General features: G+C 41.3%; 1 protein-coding gene across 3 annotated transcripts in view; it reads left to right on the plus strand.

Annotated features, from left to right (window-relative positions):
* Positions 1–22,584, plus strand: part of CEMIP2 (cell migration inducing hyaluronidase 2) — an 87,623-nt gene extending 65,039 nt beyond the window's left edge. For all 3 annotated transcript variants that reach the window (XM_040449359.1, XM_040449358.1, XM_040449360.1), the window contains exons 18-24: positions 1,987–2,195; positions 6,227–6,409; positions 10,752–10,971; positions 13,624–13,722; positions 17,638–17,792; positions 20,106–20,209; positions 20,563–22,584. In XM_040449359.1, the coding sequence (XP_040305293.1) occupies positions 1,987–2,195; positions 6,227–6,409; positions 10,752–10,971; positions 13,624–13,722; positions 17,638–17,792; positions 20,106–20,209; positions 20,563–20,759 (1,167 nt within the window). In that variant the 3' untranslated portion in view covers positions 20,760–22,584. The remainder of the gene's footprint in view (positions 1–1,986; positions 2,196–6,226; positions 6,410–10,751; positions 10,972–13,623; positions 13,723–17,637; positions 17,793–20,105; positions 20,210–20,562) is intronic.
* The last annotated feature ends 5,254 nt before the right edge of the window (positions 22,585–27,838 follow it).

Consider the following 27,838-nt stretch of genomic DNA (forward strand, 5'->3'; position numbering starts at 1 on the left):
TACATGTTATATATATGACATTTATATAACCTATAAATAAATACAGGTTAAATATAAACATTTTTTAAAACAATATGTATTATATATAACCTACAGGCTAAATATAAACCTGTGTTTAAAATTAAGTATGTTATGGGGTGCCTGGGTGGCTCAGTCAGTTTAGCGTCCGACTTCGGCTCAGGTCATGATCTCACAGTTCCGTGGGTTCAAGCCCCACGTCGCGCTCTGTGCTGACAGCTCAGAGCCTGGAGCCTGATTCAGATTCTGTGTCTCCCTCTCTCTCTGCCCCTCCCCTGTTCACACTCTGTCTCTGTCTCAAGAATTAATAAACATTAAAATAATAATAATTAAAAAAATAAGTATGTTATTTGTAGTAACTATAATATATAGTACATACTAAATATATATATGTAAATGAAGACAGTCAGTAATCTCAAAATATATATTTCCCATCTATTTTAAATCTTTAAGTGGTATCAGAAAGGAGAGTATTGTGTTGAAACACAAATGAGACTTAAGCTTTCCTGGCTCAATATGTACAAAACTGTAGAAATGACAGGAAGAAAAATAGAGAAATATTGTGGATTAAATACAGTATTCTGCAAATGTTTTAAGACTTCTGGGGAATCTTGTTACAGGATACTGATTTGCTTTAGGAAATTGTTCTGAGGTTTGTTCTTTAGAGGAGGCATTTGGGGAAGGTTTTGTTTTGGCAGAGCAAGGGCTCAAATACCACTGGAATAAATTCAGAATTCTCAAAGTTGTCTCTGTTTAATATATTTTTCCAGTTTTTGTAAAGTGCTTTGTAAAGCCTTTTTTTTTTTTTTTTTAATGGGTGAAAAATGACTTCTTGGGCTGATGTAGGTCATGGAAAATGAAAAGCTGAAGCTCTAAGATATTTCAATTTTCCATCTCTTGTTTTAGAGAAAAGGCTTTCAGATTTGACTGGAGGGTATCAGGTTTCACGTTAATTTACGGGTTTTTTTTTGGATGTGTGTTCTTCAGACTGAGGTATTTCTTTGACAAGCTGTGTAAGCCGCAAAGGCTTTATATTCTGATGAATAAGCTGGCCCGTTGTGGCGGAGGAGATGATGAAGATCTTGGCTAGAAGAATGCTTGGTCTGGTTTTACCATTTCAGTTTAAGTAGGGCTTCATTTTAAGTATAACTTACGATGAAGTTGGCTTCTACTCGTTTAGTCTGGCTCAGATCACAGAACCTCTGTTCTGAAAGTAGAGACACTGGACTTTGTGCTGGAAATGTTTGTTTAGCTATTTAAGCTTGTGCTCTCTCCTCCTTAATTCTTTTTAAAAGTTTGTATCAAGCTTTTAGTTTTAATTCCAGTAGACTTAACATATAGTGTTAGTGTCAGGTGTATAATATAGTGATTCAGCAATTCTATACATCACTCAGTGCTCACCATGGTAAGTGTGCTTTAAAAAAATTTTTTTAAGTGTGTATTTATTTTTGAGAGGGAAGGGAGGGGCGGAGAGAGAGGGAGACACAAAATCTGAAGCAGGCTCCAGGCTCCGGGCTGTCAGCACGGAGCCTGACGCAGGGCTTGAACCCACGAACCTCGAGATCATGAACTGAAGTTGGACGCTCAACCGACTGAGCCACCCAGGTGCCCTGATAAGTGTATTAATCCCCATCACCTATTTCACCCATCCCCTCACCCACCTCCCCCTCTGGGAACCACCAGTTTGTTCTCTGTAGTTAAGAGTCTTCTTCCCTTTCATTCATTTTTTTTTTTTTAACGTTTATTTATTTTTGAGACAGAGAGAGACAGAGCATGAACGGGGGAGGGTCAGAGAGAGGGAGACACAGAATCCGAAACAGGCTCCAGGCTCTGAGCCATCAGCACAGAGCCCGAGGCGGGGCTCGAACTCACGGACCGCGAGATCATGACCTGAGCTGAAGTCGGCTGCTCAACCGACTGAGCCACCCAGGCGCCACCTTCCCTTTCATTCTTAATTGTTTTTTGAAGGTTTATGTCCAGACATGGAGCACTCAGAATCTGACGATGACCATCGCACGAGATGAGTATCCCTCCTATCCGATGGTGCTCCGAGGCATTAACCAGAAGGCCACCTTCCCACAGTACCAGCCTGTGATCATGCTGGAGAAGGGCTATACCATCCACTGGAATGGGCCTGCCCCACGGACTGCTTTTCTATACCTCATAAACTTCAACAGGTATGTCTCTCTTACGGTTACTTCAAGTAGCTGAGCAAGTTGTAATTTAGTGGAGAAAAATTATCACTTTTCTGTAGCGAGTAAAGAATGCCAGTTTTCATGTACTTTGTTCTTCTCATGTGGAGGCTGTATGTATTTTATGCTGATGAGATTAAGCAATTGAATCCTGTCATTTTAAAAACATTTCTTATTGTCTATGGTCAAGGTATTATGTGCAGAAAGCCATTAGGTTATAATATAGTCTGCTGAATACTTTAATGCCCCATAGCTGAGATGGAAAGAAGTTTTATCTGGTATTCCAACTGAGCACTTGGTAATCAAGAACATGAAAAGGTTTTTGAGCCCAAGTTCAGACTTGGCAGAGGAGAGTCGTGTGATTTTGTTTTTACGTGTTTATTATTTTTTTTTAAGGATTATTTATTTGTTTCAAAAGAGAGAGAAAGAGAAAGCATGAGCAAATAGGGTAGGGGCAGAGAGAGAGAGAGAGAGAGAGAGAGGGCAAGAGAGAATCCTAGGCAGGCTCCATGCTGTCAGCACAGAGCCCAACGTGGGGCTGGAGCCCGTGAACTGTTACATCACAATCTGAGCCAAAATCAAGAGACAGACGTTTAACTGTCTGAGCCACCCAGGTGCCCCTGAGGAAGGGATACTAAGTGTCTTGTCTTGTTATAAAAACAATACCTTTGAGAAAAAGCTGGTTCTGCTCAGGGACTGATGGATTCAGCGTGTTAAGAGCATAGGGTGCCTCAGGGGAGGCGACAGAGGATGCTGGAAGGGAGGGATGGGATTATTGTGAAAGGTAGAGGTAACCAATCTATTTATATGTGATGGTTAACCTATGAGACTCCATGAAACTGCTCAGATATGTACTGGAAAAATCAAAATGGCTTGTTCACCTGGCTGGTCTTAAAGCCCTGACTTGTTAGAACTCTCTTAAAACGCTCACTTGAAATGAACAGAGGGAGGCATAGAACATGTAGGAATTCAGCTCTGAATAGGTCACTTCCAAGCATCGGTGAATATCAGTGGGATCTGAGCTGTTAGATCTCGCACATCCTCTAAACTGGACCGTTGCTGCTTTCCTATAATACTTGCTGCGCTTTCTCTGTTCCTTTGCTGGAGAATCACAGCCCTGCCTACTGAGTCAACCAAGGCAAAAATCCCAGGAGTCGTCACTGACTCTTCTTTTTCTTCATCCCTTCCCATCAGTGACCAAACCCTGTTAGCTCTGTCTCCTTAATGTTGTTTGCATCTCTCCTCTTCTTTCCACCTCTGATGCTTGTGGCTGAGTTCAGGCCATTATCATCTGTTGGCTGGATCCTGTTCTATCTCCTCATCTCTAATCCTTAGTTCACAGTGTGTCTGGGGGGCAGTTTCCTAAAAGCCAGTATGATATTATCGCTCCCGTGAGTGAGCAACGGAGAAGGCAATGAAAGAAACAAATGATAGCTATAGAGGCTCAAGGAGAAATGTCAGCGATCAGTAGTTCGAAGAATTATATTGGGCAGGTTACGAACTTGAGGTGAGGTATTACAACCACGTGGTATGCAGGATTCTATAAGTATCACATGTAACTTTTGAACAAATACTGAGCAAGTAAAAATATTTTAAAGTGAAAAGAGGCTGAGCCCAGAAGTTTCAAAAATCTGCATGGGCTTTTGAAGTTCAGTCAGACTTCCCTTGCTTAAGTAGCTCAGAGTTTGTAAAAATTACATCATGGGCAGAGGCAAGAGGAGGAGACAGATAATTTTTTTCTTCTCAAATTTAATATGATCATGGAGTGGTCATAGGTTTTGTCACAGTGCCTCTTCTGCAAATAACACTTTAAACATGATAAAAGCTGTACGTATTCCTTAAACAAAATAAAGAAAATAGAGAAAAACATGAGGAAAATGGGAAAAAAAAACCCTAGAATTCTTCTAATCGAAGTGAGACATTATAAACGTACTGTTCTCTCTCTCCGCCCTCACGTGTTTTCTGAGCATATAGATAAACCAAGATTTATTTAACTACTCTCTTCCTCCATGAACATTTAGTGTTTCTTCTGCCAGTCTCTCCATATCCCCCTTTTGCTATTATAAATGATATGACACAGAGCATCTTTTCTTAGACATTTTTGGTCTGCATTTCTAATTATTCTTTAGTGAAAGTACTGGTAAAATCTGCATGAATAATTTTAAGGCCTTGTTACGTGTCGTTTCAATGCTTAAAGTGTTTTTTTTTTTTTTTTGAGAGAGAGAGAGAGAGAGAGAGAACAAGCAGGGTGGGGCAGAGAGAGAGGGAAAGAGAGAATCCCAAGTGGGCTCAGCGCAGAGCCTGATGCAGGGCTCAGATTCACAAATGGCTCACGACCAGAGCTGCTACGATTAGTTGGACCGTTAACTGACTGAGCCACCAGGTGCCCCTAAAAATTCTTTAGAAGAGGGGGCATCCAGGTGGCTAAGTTGGTTAAGCATGCAATTTTGGCTCAGGTCATGATCTCACAGTTCGTGGGTTCAAGCCCAGCATTGGGCTCTCTGCTGTTAGCGGGAACGCGGTTTAGATCCTCTCTCCCCTTCTCTCTCTGCCCCTCCCCTGCGTGTTGTCTCTCTTTCTCCAAATAAATAAATAAACTTAAAAAAAATTCTTTAGAATAGTAGTGATTTATATAACCTTGCCAATGTACTTAATGCCATGGAACTGTGGAGTTAAAATGGATAAAAAGATGATATTTTTTGTTACATGTATTTTACCACAACTTAAAAAATGCCTGAAGGGGCGCCTGGTGGCTCAGTCATTTAGGCATCTGACCTTGCCTCAGGTCATGATCTCGCCATTCCTGAGTTTGAGCCCCAGGTTGGGTTCTGTGCTGACAGCTTGGAGCCTGGAACTTGCTTCAGATTCTGTGTCTCCCTCTCTCTCTGCCCCTCCCCTCTTGCACTGTCTGTCTCTCTCTCTCTCTCTCTCTCTCTCTCTCTCTCTCTCTGTCAAAACACACACACACACACACACACACACACACACACACACACACACACACAAAACATTAAATCACTTAAAAAAAATTCCCCCAAACAGCAAATGATTTAAAAAAGGGAAATATTTTTAATTGTTTTCAGAAAGTATTGATTTTATATCTAAAGATAGGACATCAGATAAGGAAAAAACACCATGGTAATTTGGTAATATGCATCAAAAACTTTAAAAATACATATGCCTTTATATTCAGCAATTTTACCACTAGGTATTTATCCTAAATGCAATAATAAAAGACAAAAACACATTTATAAACAAAATAATTCTTTGAAAGGGCACTGGCTGGCTCAGTCAGTGCAGCATGCAACTCTTGATCTCAGGGCTGTGAGTTTGAGCCTCATGTTGGACGCAGAGATTACTTTAAAGAAGATTCTCTTTAGGGACGCCTGGGTGGCTCTGTTGGTTAGCGTCAGACTTCGGCTGTGGTCATGATCTCATAGTTTGTGAGTTTGAACCCCACATCTGGCTCTGTGCTGACAGCCTGGAGCCTGCTTCGGATTCCATGTGTGTCTGTCTCTCTCTCTGCCCCTCTCCCTGCTCATGCTCTGCCTCTCTGTCTCTCTCTCTCTCCCTCAAAAATAAGTAGACATTAAAAAAATTTTTTAAAGTTCTTTTCAAAGATTTTGCCGGTGTATGCTCCCGCTATCAGGCTCTTAGTGTCTCCTCCATCTTCGTATACCCCATACCCAGCCATGTCACTTAACTTTATTCTCTTCTTGCAGTGCCTAAGTACATTTTATCCAACTTCTATTCACATTCCCTGAAGTCCTGTTGAAACTAAGACATTTTTTATAAGCCAGACAATTGTTGTATATATATATTGAGAAGTGTGGGGAACATACAAAGCTAGGGTATTTGCTGGTATGTTGGGGTACAGGACTTCACTGTTAGTGGCTCAGTACACAGGAGAAATTTAAGGAGGAGAAAAATCATGGCTGAAATTTACATATGCTATAATACTCAAAATTATATAGGCCTAAGTGTGAATTCATTGTTTTATTGTCTCTCCTTTACAGGAATGACTGGATTCGAGTTGGCCTCTGCTATCCATCAAACACAAGTTTTCAGGTTACCTTTGGCTTTTTACAGCGCCATAATGGCTCATTATCCAAAATGGAAGAGTATGAGCCTGTGCACTCACTGGAGGAATTGCAGAGAAAGCAGTCGGAGAGGAAATTCTATTTTGACTCCAGCGCGGGGTAATGAAGCACAACCAGTGAATGAGAATTATTGCTATTTTTCTTTAATGGTGAAATTACTAGTTCTTCACCCTAACTAAGAATAGGTTGTGATGTGACAGCTGTTTAGAAAAGCAGCTGATGTGGGTAATTCTCTGCTCATCACTATTAGAGGTTTAGAGACAGAATGCCTCGTAATTATAGTTGGCAGCAGGAATGAAATGAAGATGTTTGCCATATACCTATTAAGGCAATTTAGAGAGGGAAATTATCCTTGTCAGTAAAGAACCAGTAGGCCCAATGAAAAATCAAAATAATTTTTTTCTATCATAACCCTTAAGATGATTATTTACATGTGATATAGTTCATATTTCAGCAAAAGCTCTCTTTTTTTTTCTTCCTTTAAGGTGATCTTTCAAGTTGACCTTGAGTTTACAAAAAACAAAAACAAACCACTGTATAACCATGGCATATTTGCTTTCAACTCTCTCTAGGCTACATCTTTCCACTTTTTAATTCTAATCCTGTTCACCTGGGGTCCTGTTGGCTTTGTCTGCTTTTATCCAGTTACAGTCTCTCAGCCTTTGGGTTATGGTAGGCTCGATCTCCTGTACTCTTCCAACAAGTAGCATGCTCCTTTAGTATCCATTCCTTGAGCTGACATTCCTATCACGTGCCATCATCTAGGTGCTGTAAAGATACTGATGTAAATAAGGCTCATTTCTTCCACAAATTCACAGTCCATTGAAGGATGTGGGCATGCCACGCAAGTAATTAGAGAGCTAGAGGATTATATGCTGTAAATCCCGTAGCAGGATGTTCAGTAGGCCTTTTGCGGTAACCCAGAAGCTCGGTCTAGGACGCCCAGTCATGGGGCTAACTCCTGAGGAACCAGTAGGAGGAGATGGAAAAAGAGAGGGGTAAGGTGTCCCTAGGAGCAGTGTGGATAGATGCATGGAGGCATGGAAGAATGTGGCATGGCATGTTTGGGGAAAGACAAGTTCAGAATGGGGAGAAGGGTGGCGAGTCTGATGGGGGAATGAGGTCGGGTTTTAGTCGAGTGCCTTATTAGTTTTTGAATAAGATGCAGCTCGTTTGCCCTCCAGGACCCCTCCAGCAGCCAGTGTGGCCAGCTTAAGTCTTTTCTTACCATAATTGTCTCTGATTTTCAATTTCTAATTAGACTTAAAACACCCTACTTGGACTTTTCTTCTACAGATGACAGAAATTCCACATTCCCTATTGATTTTCCACAAAAATAAATGCAACACCTAAATTTGTGAGGATGGTCTGGGGATCACAAATTCATGATTAGCTGGGAAATATTTTGTTCGGCCGGGTATTTTATTTATTTATTTATTTATTTATTTATTTATTTATTTAAAAAAAATTTTTTTTTCTTCAACGTTTTTATTTATTTTTGGGACAGAGAGAGACAGAGCATGAATGGGGGAGGGGCAGAGAGAGAGGGAGACACAGAATCAGAAACAGGCTCCAGGCTCTGAGCCATCAGCCCAGAGCCTGACGCGGGGCTCGAACTCACGGACCGTGAGATCATGACCTGGCTGAAGTCGGACGCTTAACCGACTGCGCCACCCAGGCGCCCCTTATTTAAATTTTTTTAATCTTTATTTATTTTTGAGAGAAAGACAGAGCGTGAGCAGGGGAGGAGCAGAGAGAGAGGGAGACACAGAATCAGAAGCAGGCTCCAGGCTCCAACCTGTCAGCACAGAGCCCGACTTAGGGTCGAACCCATGAACCGCGAAATCATGACCTGAGCCAAAGTCGGACGCTCAACCGACTGAGCCACCCAGGCGCCCTATTTTGTTTATTTTTAATTTACATCCAAGTTAGTTAGCATGTAATGCAACAATGATTTCAGGAGTAGATTCCTTAATGCCCCTTTCCCATTTAGCCCATTCCTCCCTCCCACAACGCCTCCAGCAACCCTCTGTTTTCTATATTTGAGAGTCTCCTATGTTTTGTCTCCCTCCCTATTTTGATATCATTTTTACTTACCTTCCCTTATATTCATCTGTTTTGTATCTTTAAGTTCCTCGTGTGAGTGAAGTCATAAGATATTTGTCTTTCTCTGACGGACTAGTTTCACTTAGCATAATACCCTCCAGCTCCATCCACATAGTTGCAAGTGGCAAGATTTCATTCTCCATGAATGGATTTAATACTCCATTGTATATATATACCGCATCTTCTTTATCCATTCATCCATCGATGGACATTTGCGCTCTTTCCATACTTTGGCTATTGTTGATAGTGCTGCTATAAACATGGGGGTGCATGTGCCCCTTTGAAACAGCACACCTGTATCCCATGGATAAATACCTAGTAGTGCAATTGCTGGGTCGTAGGGCAGTTGTATTTTTAATTTTTTGAGAAACCTCCATAGTGTTTTCCAGAGTGGCTGCACCAGCTTGCATTCCCACCAGCAGTGAAAAGAGATCCTCTTTCTACGCATCCTCGCTGACATCTTTGTTGCCTGAGTTATTAATGTTAGCCATTATGACAAGTGTGAGGTTGTATCTCATTGTGGTTTGGATTTGTATTTCCCTGATGATGAGTGATGTTGAGCATTTTTTCATGTGTCGGTTGGCTATCTGGATGTCTTTTTTTGGAGAAGTGTCTATTCATGTCTTTTGCCCATTTCTTCAGTGGATTGTTTGTTTTTTGGGTGTTGAGTTTTATAAGTTTTTTATAGATTTTGGATACTAACCCTCTATCTGATATGTCATTTGCAAATATCTTCTTCCATTCCGTTGGTTGCTTTTTAGTTTTACTGATTATTTTCTTCGCTGTGCAAAAGTTTTTTATTTTGATGAGGTCCCAGTAGTTCATTTTTGCTTTTGTTTCCCTTGCCTCTGGAGACGTATTGAGTAAGAAGTTGCTGCAGCCAAGGTCAAAGAGGTTTTTGCCTGCCTTCTCCTCTAGGATTTTGATGGCTTCCTATCTTATGTTTAAGTCTTTCATCCATTTTAAGTTTATTTTTGCGTATGGTGTAAGAAAGTGGTCCAGGTTCATTTTTCTGCATGTCGCTGTCCAGTTTTCCCAGCACCACTTGCTGAAAAGACTATCTGTATACCATTGGATATTCTTTCCTGCTTTGTCAAAGATTGGTTGGCCAAACATTTGTGGGTCCATTTCTGGGTTCTCTATTGTGTTCCATTGATCTGAGTGTCTGTTTTTGTGCCAGTACCAGATTGTCTTGATGATTACAGCTTTGTAATACAGCTTGAAGTCCAGGATTATGATGCCTCCAGCTTTGGTTTTCTTTTTCAAGATTGCTTTGGCTATTTGGGTTCTTCTCTGGTTCTATACAAATTTTAGGATTGTTTGTTCTAGCTCTGTGAAGTATGCTGCTGTTATTTTGATAGGGATTGCTCAGCCAGGTATTTTTATAATCCCTCAGTCTCCAAGGTTCTCATTCTTTTTAATTCTATTCATTTTGACAGTTTTTAATTGTATCTCAAAAAGCCCAGACCTAATTAGGTCCCTTTCATTCCTTCTGCATATATGTTAAAAGTATCGATGTTAGGACAATGGCTGATTTTTTTCCTCAGTATCACAACTTTTCATTGTTCACTGACTTCCTATTAAAATATGAGTTCTTAATCTCTAGTAATCAATCACATTTGATCAAATGCTTTACAGTCTCCCCTTGGTTCAGAAACACTAGTTCCGCTGACAGACATTGGACTGTTGCCTGGAAGTGACTTTTCCATTCATCTTGGCAGCTGGAGGATCATTCAGAGTGGGCGTGACTATTCATTTCACTTGATTTTGGCCAAAGTACAGACAGAAGGACCTCAGGCCCATCTGCTCTTAGTAAACATCACAGGAACTGATGTGAGGCCATATCTTGGCCTTAGCCAAGCAAGTCACAGTTGCTATTTTTATTATTTCAATTTTATGCCTTAAACCAAAATGATTTATAAACCAAAAAAAAAAAAAAAAAAAAAAAAAAGAATAAACCACACTAATTTACAAAATCCTAAAACTCAATACAAGTCTAAAATTTTCCAAAGAATTTTTGAACCAAACCAAAGGCCATCCTCCCAAATTACCCATTGAACTAATTTAATCCAGAAATTAACTTTGATATGTTCCAGAATGCCTGAATTGGGTTATCAAAATATTTTCTGAACATAGTCTTTACATTTGACTTAGGACCCTAGGAGGATAGAAAGGAATGAGAAACAACTTTATTACTTTTGTAATTTATTTTCTTTTAAGGAAAAGTTACTTTATTAGAGGAATGTCCCTTTAGGCCATGAGCTGATCTGAGGAATTTTTGTTAGTTTGTGAGTGTCAGTCTGACACCCTATGGATTGGTTTGTGTTCTACACAGGTTACTATTTTTGTATCTCAAAGCCAAAAGCCACAGGGATGGCCACAGTTACTGTTCATCTCAGGGATGCGAAAGAGTCAAGATCCAGGCAGCAACGGACTCAAAAGACATCAGTAACTGCATGGCCAAAGCTTATCCTCAGTATTACAGGAAGCCATCAGCACTCAAGCGCATGCCATCCATGCTCACCGGGCTTTGTCAAGGCTGCGGGACCCGCCAGGTAAACAAGGAAGAAAAGTGGACTGTGGGTTGAGAGAAAGAATGAAAAGGTTTTTTTTGTTTTTGGAGGTTTTTTTGTTTGTTTTTTGGGTTTTTTTTTTTTTTTTTGCAATAGGCACATTTTTCTTTGAAACATCTGTATTGCCAAGTTAGAAATATTGCATGGTTTCTCCTGAATTGTGGCCCATTGTAGAATGTGATGCTTATAAGAAGCAAACTAGTCCAAATTCATAATAAAAATATCTTACCCCTGTGATATGTCAGTTTATCCTGGATAACTATAGACGTTTTGGTCCTCATCTTTTTTCCCCCCTCAGGTGTGATTCTGTTACAATATTGCTATTGGGTTTACATTTCAGTGATGTAGAAAAATACGTTGTTTTATTGATGACTGTAAAATTTCTCTTCCAAAAATGCACTTGATATGAAAATTATTTCCTTTTTTTTCAAGGTTGGAAGTGATTAATTTTGAAGCATGTGCTATTATATTTATCTGTAGTTAAAAGTACAAACGAACTTGGGCTAGAAGTGAAATGCTTCACCTGACATATTCTTAGTTATAAAGTTTCTCTCTGGGTCTTAAGAAAACATGACACTGAAAGTCCAAAATATGAGCTCAAATTGGTCATGGGGTTTCTAAAGGAAGTCAGACCAATTCTAAGTGAAAAAGAAGCGTAGAATTAAATGCGTAAATTAAAGCGTAGGTTAAATATGGGTTACGGGAAACGGTTCTCAAAGTGGGGTCTCCAGACTGACAGCATCAGCATCACCTGGGAACTTGTGAAATATTAGAATTCTTGGTCCTATGCCAATCCTACTGAATCAGAAATGTTTCTCGTTTGTTTTTGCCTATTGGTGATAGTAAGAGCAGAGATTTTTTTTCCTTCTTATTATGATATATGGTTAAGTATATTTTCAATGGCAGTTCACTATCACAGTTTCAGTGTTTTATGTCCCTGTGCCACCTCTATTCTCCAGCTCAACTAAAACTCTACCACCAACCCACCGACCAACCAACCAACCAACCAATCAACCCACCCACCAACCCACCAGCCATGTACCTGAAGAAGTTTATATAGATCCTTGCCTGTCCCATGTAATGTCTTAACTGCTAAAGTGGCATTTTTAGATAATCTTTGTGGAAAAGTAAATTCTCCAGCCCAATTCTCGAGTTGAATTTGTTAAGAAAGTTCTTCATTACTGACAAGATTATATAATTTATAGTTACGACTCCAACATTATAATTTTTAAAAATAATCATCACTGGAAATAGCCTGTCTTGTTAAATGGTTCCATACCTTAATGTTTAGCATTCTTTGTTGTGTGTGTGTGTGTGTGTGTGTGTGCGCGCGCGCGCGCGCACACGCGCACAGGTGCATACACGCGCGTGCGCTTGAAACATTGGTTAGAATTTATTTTTTTGAAAATACCGATGATATATATTGGTGCAATTGCATGGTACTTGAAGTATTTGAAAACATCACTTTTACTTGGAGATTTGAGGGAATGAGTTTGTTTTGAATATTAAAAACAGGCACATGTACCTTAGGAGTAAATAGGAAAATTCACATGAATTTTTGACTCCAAACCTGAGACTCAAAGAAATGTGGAGCTTCTGAATGTTTAGTATCATGATGTCTCATGACTATTTGCCCTTGTGAGGAAGTTGTTGACATCCATTCAGAAAGATATATACTTTAGGTGCTCAGTTGTGTGAGAAGCTTGCTTTAGAATGAGAAGAAAGCCTTTAGGGAGGAGGGAGGAGGTGGGATTTGGAGGCTGGGAGTGATTTTGAGGAGTAGAAGGAAACAAGGACACTCTTGGGAGGGAACAGCATCTGCAAAGGCAGAATTTTGGCAGGAAAGGAGATGAAGCACTGTGGGAAAGCAAAGTTGCTGTACTGTGTGTGGAATGTGCTAGAACAGTGGGTTAGGGGCCCGTACATAAGGCGTGGCTTGATTTATGGGACACATTGCAAGTCTGGTAGAAGAATTTAGCCTGGTGATGCACAGCCTACTAAAAGGTTTTGAACAGGGTAATCCTTGTCATCTATACTTCTTAGTTTGGGAGTGACTCAGTCCCTATTTAAGATAACTGGTCTGAAAAGGACCTTTAAAAACATTTGTGACTATTGTTTGCATAAAGTGTTTATAAGTGTAAAGCACACTTACTTAGTCCTTTGCAGAATTGATTTTATTAATAAGAGTACAATTATTTGACACTGGGATTATTCCAGAAAGTGAGGAACAATCACTTCTTGTGTTACATTTGTATCAAAACATGGAATTCTAGGGGCGCCTGGGTGGCACAGTCGGTTAAGCGTCCGACTTCAGCCAGGTCACGATCTCGCGGTCCGTGAGCTCGAGCCCCGCGTCGGGCTCTGGGCTGATGGCTCAGAGCCTGGAGCCTGTTTCTGATTCTGTGTCTCCCTCTCTCTGCCCCTCCCCCGTTCATGCTCTGTCTCTCTCTGTCTCAAAAATAAATAAACGTTAAAAAAAAAAAATTAAAAAAAACAACAACATGGAATTCTAGGCCATGCAATATGTACAAAGGGGGAAAAAACACCATTGGGTTTGGTATAATTGGGTTTAATTTGTGGCCCTTTTGAAGGAAGATGCAGTTGACGTTAACATGGAATTTCTTCCCCGTTTAGGTGGTGTTTACTAGTGATCCTCATAAAAGCTACCTCCCCGTGCAATTCCAGTCACCCAGTAAAGCAGAGACTCAGCGTGGAGACCTGTCTGTGATCTCCGTAAGTACCATCTGACATGTACCCGCCTCAGTTTCTCACTTTGATATTTCATCCTAGTGACATGAATCATCTCTGGCAACAGTCCCTTGGTGGCAAGCGATGTAATAAAGTTATAAGTACCTCCTAAACATTTGCAGTTTTAAATAAGTTCAAACTTACTAAAAAATCTTTTTTTTTTCTCAGTAGATTGTCTTTACTGATTACTTTGAGGTGAATGTCAAAATTTGTTCACGAAGTGTTAGTTGTCTGTTCTAGGCAAGTTTATGGAAGTAAAGGCCTAAACCGCATCGCCAACACTTAGAATTGGGGTTAAGAGCCAAGCTCGCCAGTGGTAACCAGCTGTTGGCATGAGATCTGTCCAAAACCAGATTGACCTAAGTGCCACTGTGTTAGGAACTCTTGTGGTGGTAGGTATGTAGCCATCTAAGTGACATCCAGCCTGGGCCTGGTCCCAGTCTCGCGTGGTCTCTTTAAAGACCCCTCTTTTTTAACTTTTATAATTGAAATATAGCTGACATACAATGTTATATTAGTTCCAGGCACAGCAGGTTTGACAGCTGTATACATTATGAAATGCTCACCATGGTAAGTGTAGTTACCACCTGACACCATATGAAGTTATTACAGTATTATTGACTCTATTCCCTACGCTGTACTTTTCTTCCCTGTGATTTATTTATTTTATAACTGGAGGTCTGTACCTCTTAATCCCCTTCACCTGCTTGACCCGTCCTCTAACCATACGAGCCCAGTGTTTTAAAGTGGTGGGCAACACAATCACAAATCCACATGTTGTATGTTGACAAAATTCTACCTTACTCTTGTTTTCCTTCCCAATTTTTTACTTGTGTTAAAGTATTTATAACATAACATTCATCATCTTAACCATTTTTTAGGGTTTTCTTTTTTAAGTTTATTTATTTATTTTGAGAGAGAGAATCCCAAGCTCTCAGTGCAGAGACCAACACGGGGCTCAATCCTACGAACTGTAAAATCATGACTTGAGCTGAAATCAAGAGTCAGACACTTAACCTACTGAGCTACCCAGGCGCCCCAGTCATCTTAATCATTTTTAAGTGTGCAGCTCAGTGGCATGAAGTCCATGGATATTGTTGTGCAGGTATCCCCACCATCCATTTCCAGGGCTGAACTCTGAATTAAGAGCTTTGTAGCAACTCTGAATTAAGTGTATCTCTACTGGGGCACTTGGGTGGCTTAGTCAGTAAAGTGTCCGACTTCGGCTCAGGTCATGATCTCGCAGTTCGTGAGCTCGAGCCCTGCGTCGGGCTTTGTGCTGACAGCTCAGGGCCTGGAGCCTGCTTCAGATTCTGTGTCTCCCTCTCCCTCTGCCTCTCCCCAGCTCAGGCGCTATCTCTCTCTCTCCCTCTCTCTCTCTCTCTCTCTGTCTCAAAAATAAACAGTAAAACAAGTTAAAGCAAGAATATCCCTACTTAAGGGGGGGAGGGTGAAATGAGGCATTCCTGATCAGCAGGCATGTAGTTTCAATTGAGTAAGATACATAAACTCTCAAGAGCTGCTGTACAACGTTGTCCCCACAGTCCACAATTATGTATTGCACACTTAAAATTTGTTAAGCGGTTGGATCTCATGACCACACACAAATACTAAAAATAAATAGAGAAGATTCCTATTTAAAGGTAGCCCAAAGATTTCCCAACTGTATATTTATGCCTACTATCCTGTGTTAGCAACTGCTCGTTTCGTACTATGTTTGAGATGTGATTTTTTTTTGGCATGAAATTTGTTAACTCAGCATCTCAATGCCGTCGGCTACCTGGAGAGCCTGATCCTAGCCGGTTGGCATAGTATCTGGGTGGGAGTCAGTTGTGTAATGGAAGCAAGTGGGTGCTGAGTCTTTCTGCTCTATTAACTTCACTAAATAATTTAAGAAGATACTGCTTTGCTCAAAAAAATCTCAGGCAGGCTCTGCTCCAGGGTCGGAAGACTTTGTTTTGTTTTGTTTTGGTAAGTTTTATTTTTATTTTGAAAGAGAGAACGTGAGCATGGCAGGGGCAGGGAGAAAGGGAGAGAGAGAGAGAGAGAGAGAGAGAGAGAGAGAGAATCCCAAGCAGGCTCCACACTGTCAGTGCAGAGCCTGACACAGGGCTTGCACTCATGAACTGTGAGATCATGACCTGAGCCAAAACCAAGAGTCAGATGCTTAACCGACTGAACCACCCAGGTGCCCTGTGAAGACATTTTTTTAAAACTCCATTGCTGCATACTGTGTGCTCGGGACCCCAAAAAAGTCACAGAACATTGTACCTCCAGTGCTTTCCCCTTGCAGTACCTGAAGAGTCTTTGCTAGGACATGACGTTGCTTTAGTCTGTGTGGAAACTGCTGTGTTTCTTTAAGCAGTAGGTCTTAGGGGATTCTTTTCAAAAGGACAGTTTAAGTGTGTTGGGTATCATTATATATTTTTTCTCAGATGTATCTTAATTTTATGTATTCTGAGTTTTATTTATTTTTTTTAATTTCTTTTTTTGTAAATTTTTTTTAACGTTTATTTATTTTTGAGACAGAGAGAGACAGAGCATGAACGGGGGACGGTCAGAGAGAGGGAGACACAGAATCTGAAACAGGCTCCAGGCTCTGAGCTGTCAACACAGAGCCCGACGCGGGGCTCGAACTCACAGACCGTGAGATCATGACCTGAGCTGAAGTCAGCCGCTTAACCGACTGAGCCACCCAGGTGCTCCTGTATTCTGAGTTTTAAAAACAAGTGTCTTAAAAACACTTCCAGTCTTTCCAAATATAAAAGGGTACTTTACCTCAAGGATTTCCAGAATTATTCTCTAGATTAGAGCAATATAAACATAGCGAAAAAGTCATTTTGATTCCTGTGAGACCAGTAACAATTAGAAATAAAATTTCAATATAATTTCCCCAAACAAGTACAGGTGTGGTGGTGATAGCATTTCTCCTTGGTTAGCCTTTAGTATAGTTTATAATTTTACACAATTTATTTCTTTTTTTTTTTAAGGAAAACTTTTTTCTTAAGTTTTTATTGATTTATTTAAGTAATCTCTGCACTCGATTTGGGGCTTGAACTCACAACCCTGAGATCAGGAGCCACACGCTCATCCGACTGAGCCAGCCAAATGCCCCAGTTTTACACATTTTAGGTAGGAACAGTGCCTGTGGCTTAAATTGGTGTTGAATCATTTTTTAGTCTGGTGAGGGTTTTTTTTTCCTTCTTTTTTGGCTGATGAATTAATGATATTTGGATGTGTCTGGCGTTCCTTTTTCTTCAAGAAGTCTCAAACTGCTAATTTAGTTTAAAGAGGACTACTGGAAACTTCAGCTCACAATAATTGTGAACCAAATCTATTACTACCTTGTGGCTTAAATCCTGGTGAAATGACCACTTTTCCATTTTGATTTTACAGGAGAGCTATGGATGGAAAAAAGGAGATGAGGCCATCTGGCTCCTCTCCTGTTCCAAATCTAAACTCTAATGGGGGGCTTACGTGTGGGGGGAGGTGTGGTATTTTTTTTCTGAACCAATGGGACATTAAGTGAGCTATCGGAGCTGCAGTACAAGGCTATCAACTGATCTTTCACTGAGTTTGCAAGCATTGGCCCCAGTGAGAGAGTGTGTGCAAAAATTAATCCTGTACACGTGCAGAGTCACGCTGCTCAACTGAGTGCCTCCATTGAGATGCCTTTCTCGAGCATCTATCCCAACAGTAAAGACCAATCGAGGCGTGGTCTAGAGAACACTGGCTTAGTTTCAGATGTTGGTGGAGAAAGAATAAATGGATCATGCAGCTTGAATCCTGGAACTATAATTTGAATCATGGGTTTAGAAGACAGAGGGACGGACTAGAAAAATGAACCATCCTGGAGATATGAAACGGTGGTGACGGCGGAAGACGTTTCTCTCTTCTCAGGTCAACGGCACCGACTTTACCATCCAAAATCCGGGTGTTCTCCTCCTCGTTGTGGATGCCTGCAGCGTTCCTTTCCGCTTAATGGCAAAGAAGCTTTACTCTCTTGCTGATATCAGTCGCTTGGAAGAGTATTTGAGAACAGGCATCCCTCCAAGGTAGGTGAAGCTTGCTCTGTAAGAGGGACAAGTCACCTTGAGCAAGTGACACCTGGTTAACTCTGAGCTTTGGTTTGTCTTTCCACCCTTTTCTTCAGTGGGCACTTACGGCTGTTGAAAGGTATCCATTCCTTCCTCTTCTCAGATGGACGCCCCTGTGGTCTAAAGTACCTATCATTGATAAGTGAAAGCTGGGCTATTAGAAGAGTTTGCAAATAGTGTAAAGGCTCTTTGAAGGGGAATGGTTCTGTATTTTGGAGCTTTACTGTCCCACATTTTAGCATTTGGTTGATCTGCTTTCCACCTAACTCACTCAGAAGGTTCATTACTGATGGAAGCAATTTTATACACAATTTTGCCTTTGTGGCCATCTGTCCCACTGATAAGCCCCCAGATGGCATTGTGCTGTGAATTCATCCCCTGGCTCACATGGAAGTGACTGGAAAGGAGTCAACTGATTTTTAAGCGGTTGAGTATCTGGTCTCTCTTTTCAGAGCCCTGGTCTGATTGGTTTTGTTTTGTTGGTCTCTGAAGAAGCAGGCACATGAACAAAACCTTTCTTTTTGGGGATTGGTTAGACCCTGCCTAGAGGCAAGGCGATGAATTCAGGCTCCTTTCTGCCTTCCTTGGTTGTGCTACAGACATTGATTTACATGCAGATCTTCAGTTAGTGAAGTAACTAAGGGAGGGACATAAGCTTCCTGGGGAATAAAGTCCTGTCTAGTTTTTGAACACATCTTTCTTCGGTTATCTGATGACTTACGCTCATTACACTTTACAGAACCAGGTCTCAGGAAGTCCCCTAAAGTCATCGGATTATTTGAGTGTAATATACAATGTGCATGTGTAGCCCTGTCTTCTGCTTTAAGATACTTGTAGGGAATTCCAAGGCCTCAGTTTTCTTTCAGGATTTAAAACTTTTCCCAGTGGTGGAAACACAGGTACTCAGTCCACCTAAGACAATCCAGAGTGTACCTCTCACCACCAATATTTAGGGTAACTTGGTGTCCTGCATGGTACCCTATAGACTTAAGAGTTAAAACCAAGTCATTAAAAAGTCACAAGGTTGTTTCTAGAAAGGAGACCGAAGGAAGACTTTTAAAATCTGGGTAGTGCTGTGCTTCTTCATCCGGGTTGGTGACATAAGTATGTTTAGTGGGCAGAAATTCGGTGTAAATACTTTTTTTCGGTGTAAATACTTTACTGTCTGTGTGTTGTGTCTTAACAAAGTGTTAAGAGGTTATGGCGCAACTGGGAGTGACTTCTGGAGATACTGTGCACGTATTGGGTGGGGGGTGGGGCAGTGGGGACCTGTAAGTGATCTCCATGGGACTAGCCTGAAGGGAATCAGACCTGTAGAGTTGCTATGGTCAGACCTCTGTTCTGAGTCTGAATGGTCACCACTGCTTTAGAATGACTTCAAAGAATCCATACCAACCTAAAACTTCTGGATCTTAATAAAACATTTCAGGACCCTCATTAAGAAAATGAATACTGATGGATATAAGCAAGTTGAAGAAAAGGATAGATTTTCCCTGTTTCTAGAGGGAAAGTTAATATTGTAAAGATGTCTCTCTACCTACATAAATATAAATTTAACACATTTCCATCAGTGTCCTAATAGGTTACTTTTCTATTGTCCTTGACAGTTGGTACTGAAATTCATCTGGAAGAATAAATGTGGGAGAGTAATAAAATATTTGTAGACAACTTAAAATAATACAGGGGGGCTTGTTTTATAAGATATTAAAATAAATCATGAGGCCATAGTAATTAAGCCAGCATAGCATTGGCAGAGGAGAGAGGAGAGGTCAGGAGAAGAGAAAATCCACAAACAGATCTAAGTATATATGTTGCTATGCTACATAGCAAACAGGGCAATTTAAACCAAACCATGGGGCACAGATTTTATTTCTTTTTAGAATTGATGTTTATTAATTTATTTGATAAATAGATAACAGGACTTAAATAGATAAGTAGAGTATCTGAAACAAACAAAACTAACCTCCTCTGTTAGTTTATTCCATAAAAGAGCAGAGTCCCAATTTGTTCACTGGGTCAACTGACCTAAATGACCTTTGCCTTCCCTACTCTTGGAGACACCTTGGAATAGCAACACAGTTCTGGGTGGGTCAGGGGAGCCAAACTTGGAACAGCAGGAAGGTGTAAAGCATCTGGTTTTTTTTTTTTCCTGTTTGTTTTGAGTTCTGCTTTTATCTAGCATATCTGTGGTGTACTCAGTTCAGAAAGGTACTCAATTAACACATGCCGATTTACTGAAATTCCCTCCAACTTTCTAACTTTTACATACAGGTCAATTGTTTTGTTGAGCACAAGAGGAGAAATAAAGCATTTGAATATTTCAGAATCGTTAGTACCTCTGGGATTAGCCAAACCAGCTCATCTTTATAACAAAGGTTTGTATTTGTATTATTCTATGGAGTTCTTATGAGTCCAGCCACCTGAGCATTTTTATGGTGGACTATGGCCCCCAGGTTGTTTTCATGAGCTTATTTTGCTGAAGCGGGCATCATTAAGATAATCTTTAAATAAGGAAACATTATTAGAGGAAGCGTTTGGGGATGTGGTTTGTTATTTGGGGCAAGAGGTGGGTGGTAAGAGTTCAATGGCTGACGTAAGGAAGGATAGTTTTTTTGTGTTTATAACTGTCTTTGTTTTGCTCACCTCCGACTCACCTCCCGCATTATCTTGCCTGAAACTAGTAGATATACGAATTACACTTTTTTTTTGTTATTGCTTGTTTTTAAAGGGAGTACCATATTTTTGGGATTCAGCGGAAACTTTAAACCATCATGGGCTAAGCTATTCACCAGTCCTGCTGGCCAGGGCCTTGGGCTGCTTGAACAATTCATACCTTTGCAGCTGGATGAATATGGTTGTCACAGAACCAGCGCTGTCCGCAGAAGAGACCTGGAACTGTTGATGCAGACTTCAAAAGCACATTAGAGACTCTCTGTAACTTAAGTGCTGGGGGAAAAAAATGTGAACTAACTTATTTAATTTATGGCATTTTTAAAGTGACACTGTTAACCCAACGGAACCATTTTCCTGTTTGATCCAGAAAGGGGAAAAGAGAGCTCAAAGTGATCGCTTAAATACCAGCCCACGCACCTTCTAGTTGTACAAAGTGTTGAAGAATTTATTTGTATTTGTTAGGCTGGTATATTCAGAGGGCGGTTCGATTCCCCACCTTCCACTCTGTGCGTTTTAGTGACTGTAAGCAGTGCTTTCCTTTTTGCATCACAGGATGTCATGGGACAAGGCGGGGGCCTCTGAGGGTCAGCCCAAGTCCTTGAGCAAACCAGCTCTCGTAGCACCTCATATACTTGAAGGCTGATGCCCAGTTGTGTCATTGGCTTTGGGTCCACAGTTGACCTGGGTGGCTGGCAAGTTCACTGATGCCTTGGGCTCTGGATCTGGGCTGGCAGCCTTTGCCGGTTGTATAGGATACTCAATGGCAGAGTTTTCCATATGGCAGCTCAGGCCCAGCTCATGCCCTTTTTTGCCTAGGCATGTGCTATTTTTATTCGTTTGTACATTGATTCCTTCCAAGGGTTTAACTTTCAAACAGAAAGGATACTGGGACAAAAGGGCTTTAGGGATTTGACGTCCCTCATAAATCTGCGCCCATGGGCAAAAATTTGATCTGCACCAAGGTCTGAAGTTGTTGGGACCATATATGCAGCTTTAATTCTTAACCTGTTTCAACTGTATATTCGTGTTTAAAACGCAGAGCTGAGCTGAATATTTACTTTTTTTTTTTTTTTTAGAGAAGGCCGTTTTCCTGAACTGTAAACTTGGGTTGTTTCAACTTGCACAAAGGAAGTCTGTTCTTGGGGTTGCTCCTGCACCTGGTTTTTGTTGTTGTTTTTATGTGTGGATTTTTTTAAAGCTTTTCTGCTCCCCATCCTGCCAGGAAAATTGCAGAAAGCTTAAGGATACCCCAAAATGTTACACTCGGGGGGTGAAAAAAGGGAGAGCCTTTTAAGGGTCAGAATCATGGAGGAGGGTCTTCAGAAACAGTACTCTGTATAGCCTTAGAGGAGTTAGTCACTCTTAATTAATTAAATTGTTAGAGCCAATGTTTTAAAAAAGTGCCATGATGCCCTATTTCCCTTCCCCCCGCGTGTTCTGTCAGCAAGAATTGCATGTGGTAGAAAGATTGGCCCCACAGCCGGGGCGGTGACCACACCAAGAGGAGAGAAGGATCAAAATGCCTTTACCTTTTCCGAAACCTGTAACACATGAAGTGTATGAAGACACGGCCGTGGCGAGATGGTAGGAAGTGTGTTCAGGCTCACTTGGTCCTGAATACAGACACACTCGTTTTCCTCCACCGAGAGCAAAGGCTGAGGGCCTGTCCCTTTGTGTCCATGAGAAACTGCAGAGCAGCTCTGTGACTTCTGTTGACTTTACAAAATATGCTACCTCAAAATGCTGCCGATAAACCATTCTAACTCTAAGTGCTCTTGCTAAGGGCACATGTCTTAAAGTTTAAGGCTGTTTTCGTTTTTTTTCTTTTGTATCTTGATGAACAAGATCTTACCTATGAAATATATTATTGGATCATGGTTCCTGAAGGTGATTAAAGTCTGTCTGTGTGTGTGTTTTTTACGACTTAAGTATCTCTTGTGTGTGTTTTTTAGAGTTTGGTTCTTTAAAGATTTGGAGAGGCTATGTAAGTTCCAAGGCACTCGTTTTTTTCTGGTTTATATGCTAATAATCAGGGCCTAAGTTAAATAAATAAAAATGTGTGTGCATGTATTTTTTATATATTGTGTGTGACTCAATCAATCAATCATTTTTTTATTCCAGATTGCAGCTGTAAAGAAGCTATCGGCAGAGATGAGGAAGGGAAGCCGTCTGCCAAGTAGATTTTGAAAGACTAAGCCGCAGAGGGACAGGGATCACATTCTCAACCTTGCCTGCACATTGGAATTGCCTGGCAGCTTTAAAAAATACAAAGGCCTGGGCCCCACCCCCCACCCCTACTTTCAGGTTTAATTGGTGTGGGATGCAGCCTGGGCATTGGAATCTTTTTAAAGCTCCCTGGGTGATTCTAACATGCAGCCAGGTTTAGGACCCACCGCACTAATATAATAGGTCCACTGTTTAACTTCGGTCTGTAATTTTTGACTAAAACAAAATTACATTTGTCTATTATTTTTATTTGCTATTCCTATATTACAGAACTCCCGGACCTAAATAGCATTTCACTATTGTCTTTTTTGAATAGAATTTTAGATACAGTTTGTAGTCCTTAATCGTCTCAAATTGTTGAATCGGTCATCTAAACTGACAAATACATTTCCGGCAATGGGGAGCTAGCAATCGGTTCTAATTTCTTTGGAGAAAATATATCCTATTTAAAGGTGATTTCAAAGCTCATAAGCATTTTCCATCAGGTGAGGCAGCTGGCTGAGCTCCAGCGATGCGACCGTCCACAAATCAGCCAGCTGATGAGAAACCCAGGGCCTTCTCATATGTCGGCCGACTTGGGTTTTAAGTCTTCACTCTAAGGTGCCTGCCCTTCCACCTGAGCCAGCATGCCGCATATTCTCACAAGCTGGAGGAGAGCTAGCTGGGAGATGAAAGGCAGATGCAAGGTCTTTACAATGTGACTCCAAAGCAGCCTAAGCTGATGTTCAGATGCCGGATGGGGAGGGGGGCGGTTATGACTTCTCTGTTCTCCAGCTTCATCAGAGGAGAACACATCCTCCTGCCATTAAACAGATCACTTTGCTTTGAGAAGGGCGGGGCAATGAGGTGGTAGAGGCTTGAATGCTTCAGATAACTAGGTGTTCATTCCCTAGGAGATGAGGTAATGTTTGGATAAGTCCAGTTGAAAGGCATTTTAATAAGCAGGAATGCACTTAGTGAACTCAAGTGTTCCCCGCCCCCCCAACCCCCCACTGTCTTGGCCTTCATGGGTAAATACATAGATCCCTTTGTGACCATGTTTGCTGATTTTGTGATGCTGAGTTGGACCTTACCCTCCAGAATTCTTGAAGACTATGAATGGAAGTAATTGGTTAACAGATTTTCATCATTACTGTTGTCTTAACTCGGTAATAACCCAGTGTTGCTACAAATGTGAGCAGACATTCTGGGTCGGGGCAAATTTTCAGCCAAAGGTCAGGGAGGAAAAGAATCCAGGAAAGGTATCCCCAGCCCCTTGCTCACAAATAACAAATTGGAGCCATTTGGAGCATAGAGGGTTTGTTTTTATTTCTGTTTTTTTTTTTTTTTTTAATGTTTATTTTTGAGACAGAGAGAGACAGAGCATGAACGGGGGAGGGGCAGAGAGAGAGGGAGACACAGAATCCGAAGCAGGCTCCAGGCTCTGAGCCATCAGCCCAGAGCCCGACGTGGGGCTCGAACTCACGGACTGTGAGATCGTGACCTGAGTTGAAGTCAGACGCTTAACCGACTGAGCCACCCAGGCGCCCCATCTGTTTTTGTCTTTTTACCCATATTTGTCCTCAGTATGAGAGAGAAGCTAAAAAAGATGCTAATCGGGTCCTGGTGTCGTGGGGAAGGGCACACACACTTTATTTTTACGTGGTAAAATTAGACAATGACTAACAACTATCAAGATTTTAAAGGAGGAACTGTACCCCACAGGGCATCCAAAAATATCAGCCATAGGAAGCTGTGAAATGTTCTATCTGAAAATACAGCAGAGAGTCAGAAAACAACCTCATTGATTAACTTTTTCAATTTTCCTAAGATGGGCAGTGTGTTGAGTCTGCATGAAGAGTGATCAGTTTAAGGTTCCTCTTCAGAAGGGGCGCCAGGGTGGCTCAGCTGGTGAAGTGTCCAACTCTTGATTTTGGCTCAGGTCATGATCTCACGGGTTTGTGAGTTCGAGCCCTGTGTTGGACTCTGTGTCGACAGTATGGAGCCTGCTTGGGATTCTCTCTCTCCCTCTCTTCCTGCCCCTCCCCTGCTCATGCACATGCCTGTTCTCTCTCTCAAAATAAGTAAACATTTGGAAAAAACAAATAAAGTTCATCCTCAGAAAAGCTTAGACTTTACAATCACAGGTGGATTCCTCAGGGGTTGGCAAAGGACTTGTAGGCCAAATTTGCCCTGACTGGTTTTGTACCAATTCTGAGCTAAGCATGGCTTTTACCTCTTTAACCCACTGGACAAAGTCGAAAGAAGAGTATTATTATGTGATGTGAAAATTTGGTGAAATTTAAATTTCAGTGTTCATAAATGTAGTCTTGTTAGAAGACAGCCACACTCACTTGCTTACGTGATGATTGGTTTACGTATTCGGTGGCACATCTAAGTAGCTGTCACGGAGACTGTGATTGAGAAGCTGAAAATATTTACTGTGTTCCTTTAATGAAAAAGTTTGCCGACCCTTGATCTTGGCGAAGGGCATACTGGTGTTCATTATCCTGTTCTTGGAACGTTCACAAGGCTTGAGAATTTTTTAAATAGAACGTTAAGGAAAAAACTGGCATCAGAATCACCCGAGGTGCTTGATGAAAGTGAAGAATCTCAAACCCCAACTCAGACTGGAGATTTGGCATCTCTGGGGGTTGGAGTTGGGAACATATTTTATAACAAGCTCCCCAGGTATTGCTTATAAAGAAAAGTCTGAGAACTTTTCTGAGAACCTCATAACATGTAGTGAACTCCTGTTAATTCTCTCCCTCCGTTCCTTCAGTAGAGAACACATCTGAACAAATCTGAATGTTGTGTTTTTTAACCCTGATCTACATTGTCTTCCCCAGGACTTTTTGTGACTAATGCAAGGCAGATCTGACGCACACAGCACAGTAGACAACTGTTGCTGGGGCAAAGGCTTGGAGCCCATGATAAAATCCTCTCTCTCCATTGTCTGAAATTCTCAGTTAGAATTATTTATTTGGCTACAGTCATTCCTACAATTATTCCTATGGTTATCCCAGCCATCTTTTGGGGTTTTTTTGCAAGTTCTTTTTGTTAATTTGAGGAGTTTAAATGAAAAGTGTACATTTAGCCACAGTGTACAGGTTGCACAAACAAAAGCATAGTTTCTTTGCTTTTATTTATTTATTTTTCAATATATGAAATTTATTGTCAAATTGGTTTCCATACAACACCCAGTGTTTCTTTGCTTTTAGATTGGAACTGCATCCACCCTAGTTATTTCATATTTGTAGAAGCACTGTCAAGTGCAGTTTTTTTTTTTGTTTGTTTGTTTGTTTGTTTTTTAAAGATAGGGGCAAATGGGTGGCTCAGTCAGTTAAGTATCCAACTCTTGGTTTTGATTCAGGTCATGATCTGGTGGTTGTGGGATCAAGCCTCCCATCAGACTCAGTGTGATATGTGGAATGTGGAGCCTGGTTGAGATTCTCTCTCTCTCTTTCTCTCTCTCTCTCTCTCTCTCTCTCTCTCTTTTTCTCTCTCTCAAAATAAACTTAAAAAAAATAAAAGAGGCACCTGGGTGGCTCAGTTGGTTGAATGTCTGAATGTCTGACTCTTGATTTTGGTTCAGGTCATGATCACAGTTTCTTGAGTTGGAGCCCCGAGTTGGACTCTGCATTGGCAGCTCGGAGCCTGCTTGGGATTCTCTCTCCCTCTCTGTCTGCTCCTCCCCCACTTTCATGTGCTTGTGTGCTCTCTCTCTCTCTCTCTCTCTCTCTCTCTCTCTGAAAATAAACTTTAAATGATAGAATGAATTACTTCATACAAGCAATTTGCTGTGTAAGTGAAAGCCTTTTAATACGTGAACTTTATGGAGGGGGTGAGAGGCAGTTGGATGGACTTGGGGAATTATGAAATTGGTCTTTGCTGAGAAACTGGATGGGACACTCTGTGGAAGAATGTGTCAGGGCTTCCTTCTTCCACCTCCTCTCGCCAACCCATATGGGTCTTAAACACCCAGTTCCTAAGAGTGGGAGGCATAGATCTGATAGGTCTCTGATGTGGGAGAAGGTAGGATCTACACATATCTCAGGGCAAGAAGCATCGTTAGTTCCCAATATGGGAGGGAAGAAGAGAGTTCTGACAGGGGAGAGAAAGACCATCCAAAACCTGTTGCCTCCTTCAAAAGTGTGCATGTGAACACTCTTCTAAGGAGACTGGCCCTTTGTGAATAGTTAGTGGATATGAGACAGTGAAGTGCCTCATATACTTCACTCCTGTAGATACTGTGGATGTTCTGGTGACCATGCTAGGTTTGATGCCAGTTAGGGGTCTTTACTAGCAGTGTGACTTCAAGTGGGTTCCTAGTCCTGGTCCTCAGCTTTCTCATCTATAAAATGGGACTACCAATACTTGGGTAAAATTACAAAGGGGATTAAATGAAAGTAGCCATGGTTCCCAAACATGGTTAATCATCAACAGTAACAATAAACACCTGGGTGGATTCTTTACCAAAAAAAAATTGGATTTCCAGACACCTGTGCATTCTTTCTGTTTTAAGTAATCTCCACACCATATATGGCGCTTGAACTCACAATCCTGAGATCAGGAGTCACTGTACCACCTACTGGGCCAGCCAGGTGCCCTCCAGACACCTGTGAATTCTCATTTTGTGGTTTTTCCAAGGCTAAGGATTAAGGAATCTGTATACATTAAACTTATCCATATACATTAAACCTCAGTGGCTCAGTCAGTTAAGCTTCTGACTCAGTTTCAGCTCAGGTCAACAATCTCACGCTTCATGGGTTTAAGCCCCATGTCAGGCTCCACACTGACCATGCAGAGCCTGCTTGGGATTCTCTCTCCCTCCCTCTCTGCCCCTCCCCCATGCATTCTGTCTCCCTCCCTCCCTCACTCTTTCTCTCAAAATAAATAAACTTAAAAAAAGACTTAAAGGGGCGCCTGGGTGGCGCAGTCGGTTGAGCGTCCGACTTCAGCTAGGTCACGATCTCGCGGTCTGTGAGTTCGAGCCCCGCGTCAGGCTCTGGGCTGATGGCTCAGAGCCTGGAGCCTGTTTCCGATTCTGTGCCTCCCTCTCTCTCTGCCCCTCCCCCGTTCATGCTCTGTCTCTCTCTGTCCCAAAAATAAATAAAAACGTTGAA

The sequence above is a fragment of the Herpailurus yagouaroundi genome, unplaced genomic scaffold, assembly GCF_014898765.1.
Source record: "Herpailurus yagouaroundi ecotype Mexico unplaced genomic scaffold, PumYag 199, whole genome shotgun sequence".
NCBI classification, from domain to species: domain Eukaryota; kingdom Metazoa; phylum Chordata; class Mammalia; order Carnivora; family Felidae; genus Herpailurus; species Herpailurus yagouaroundi.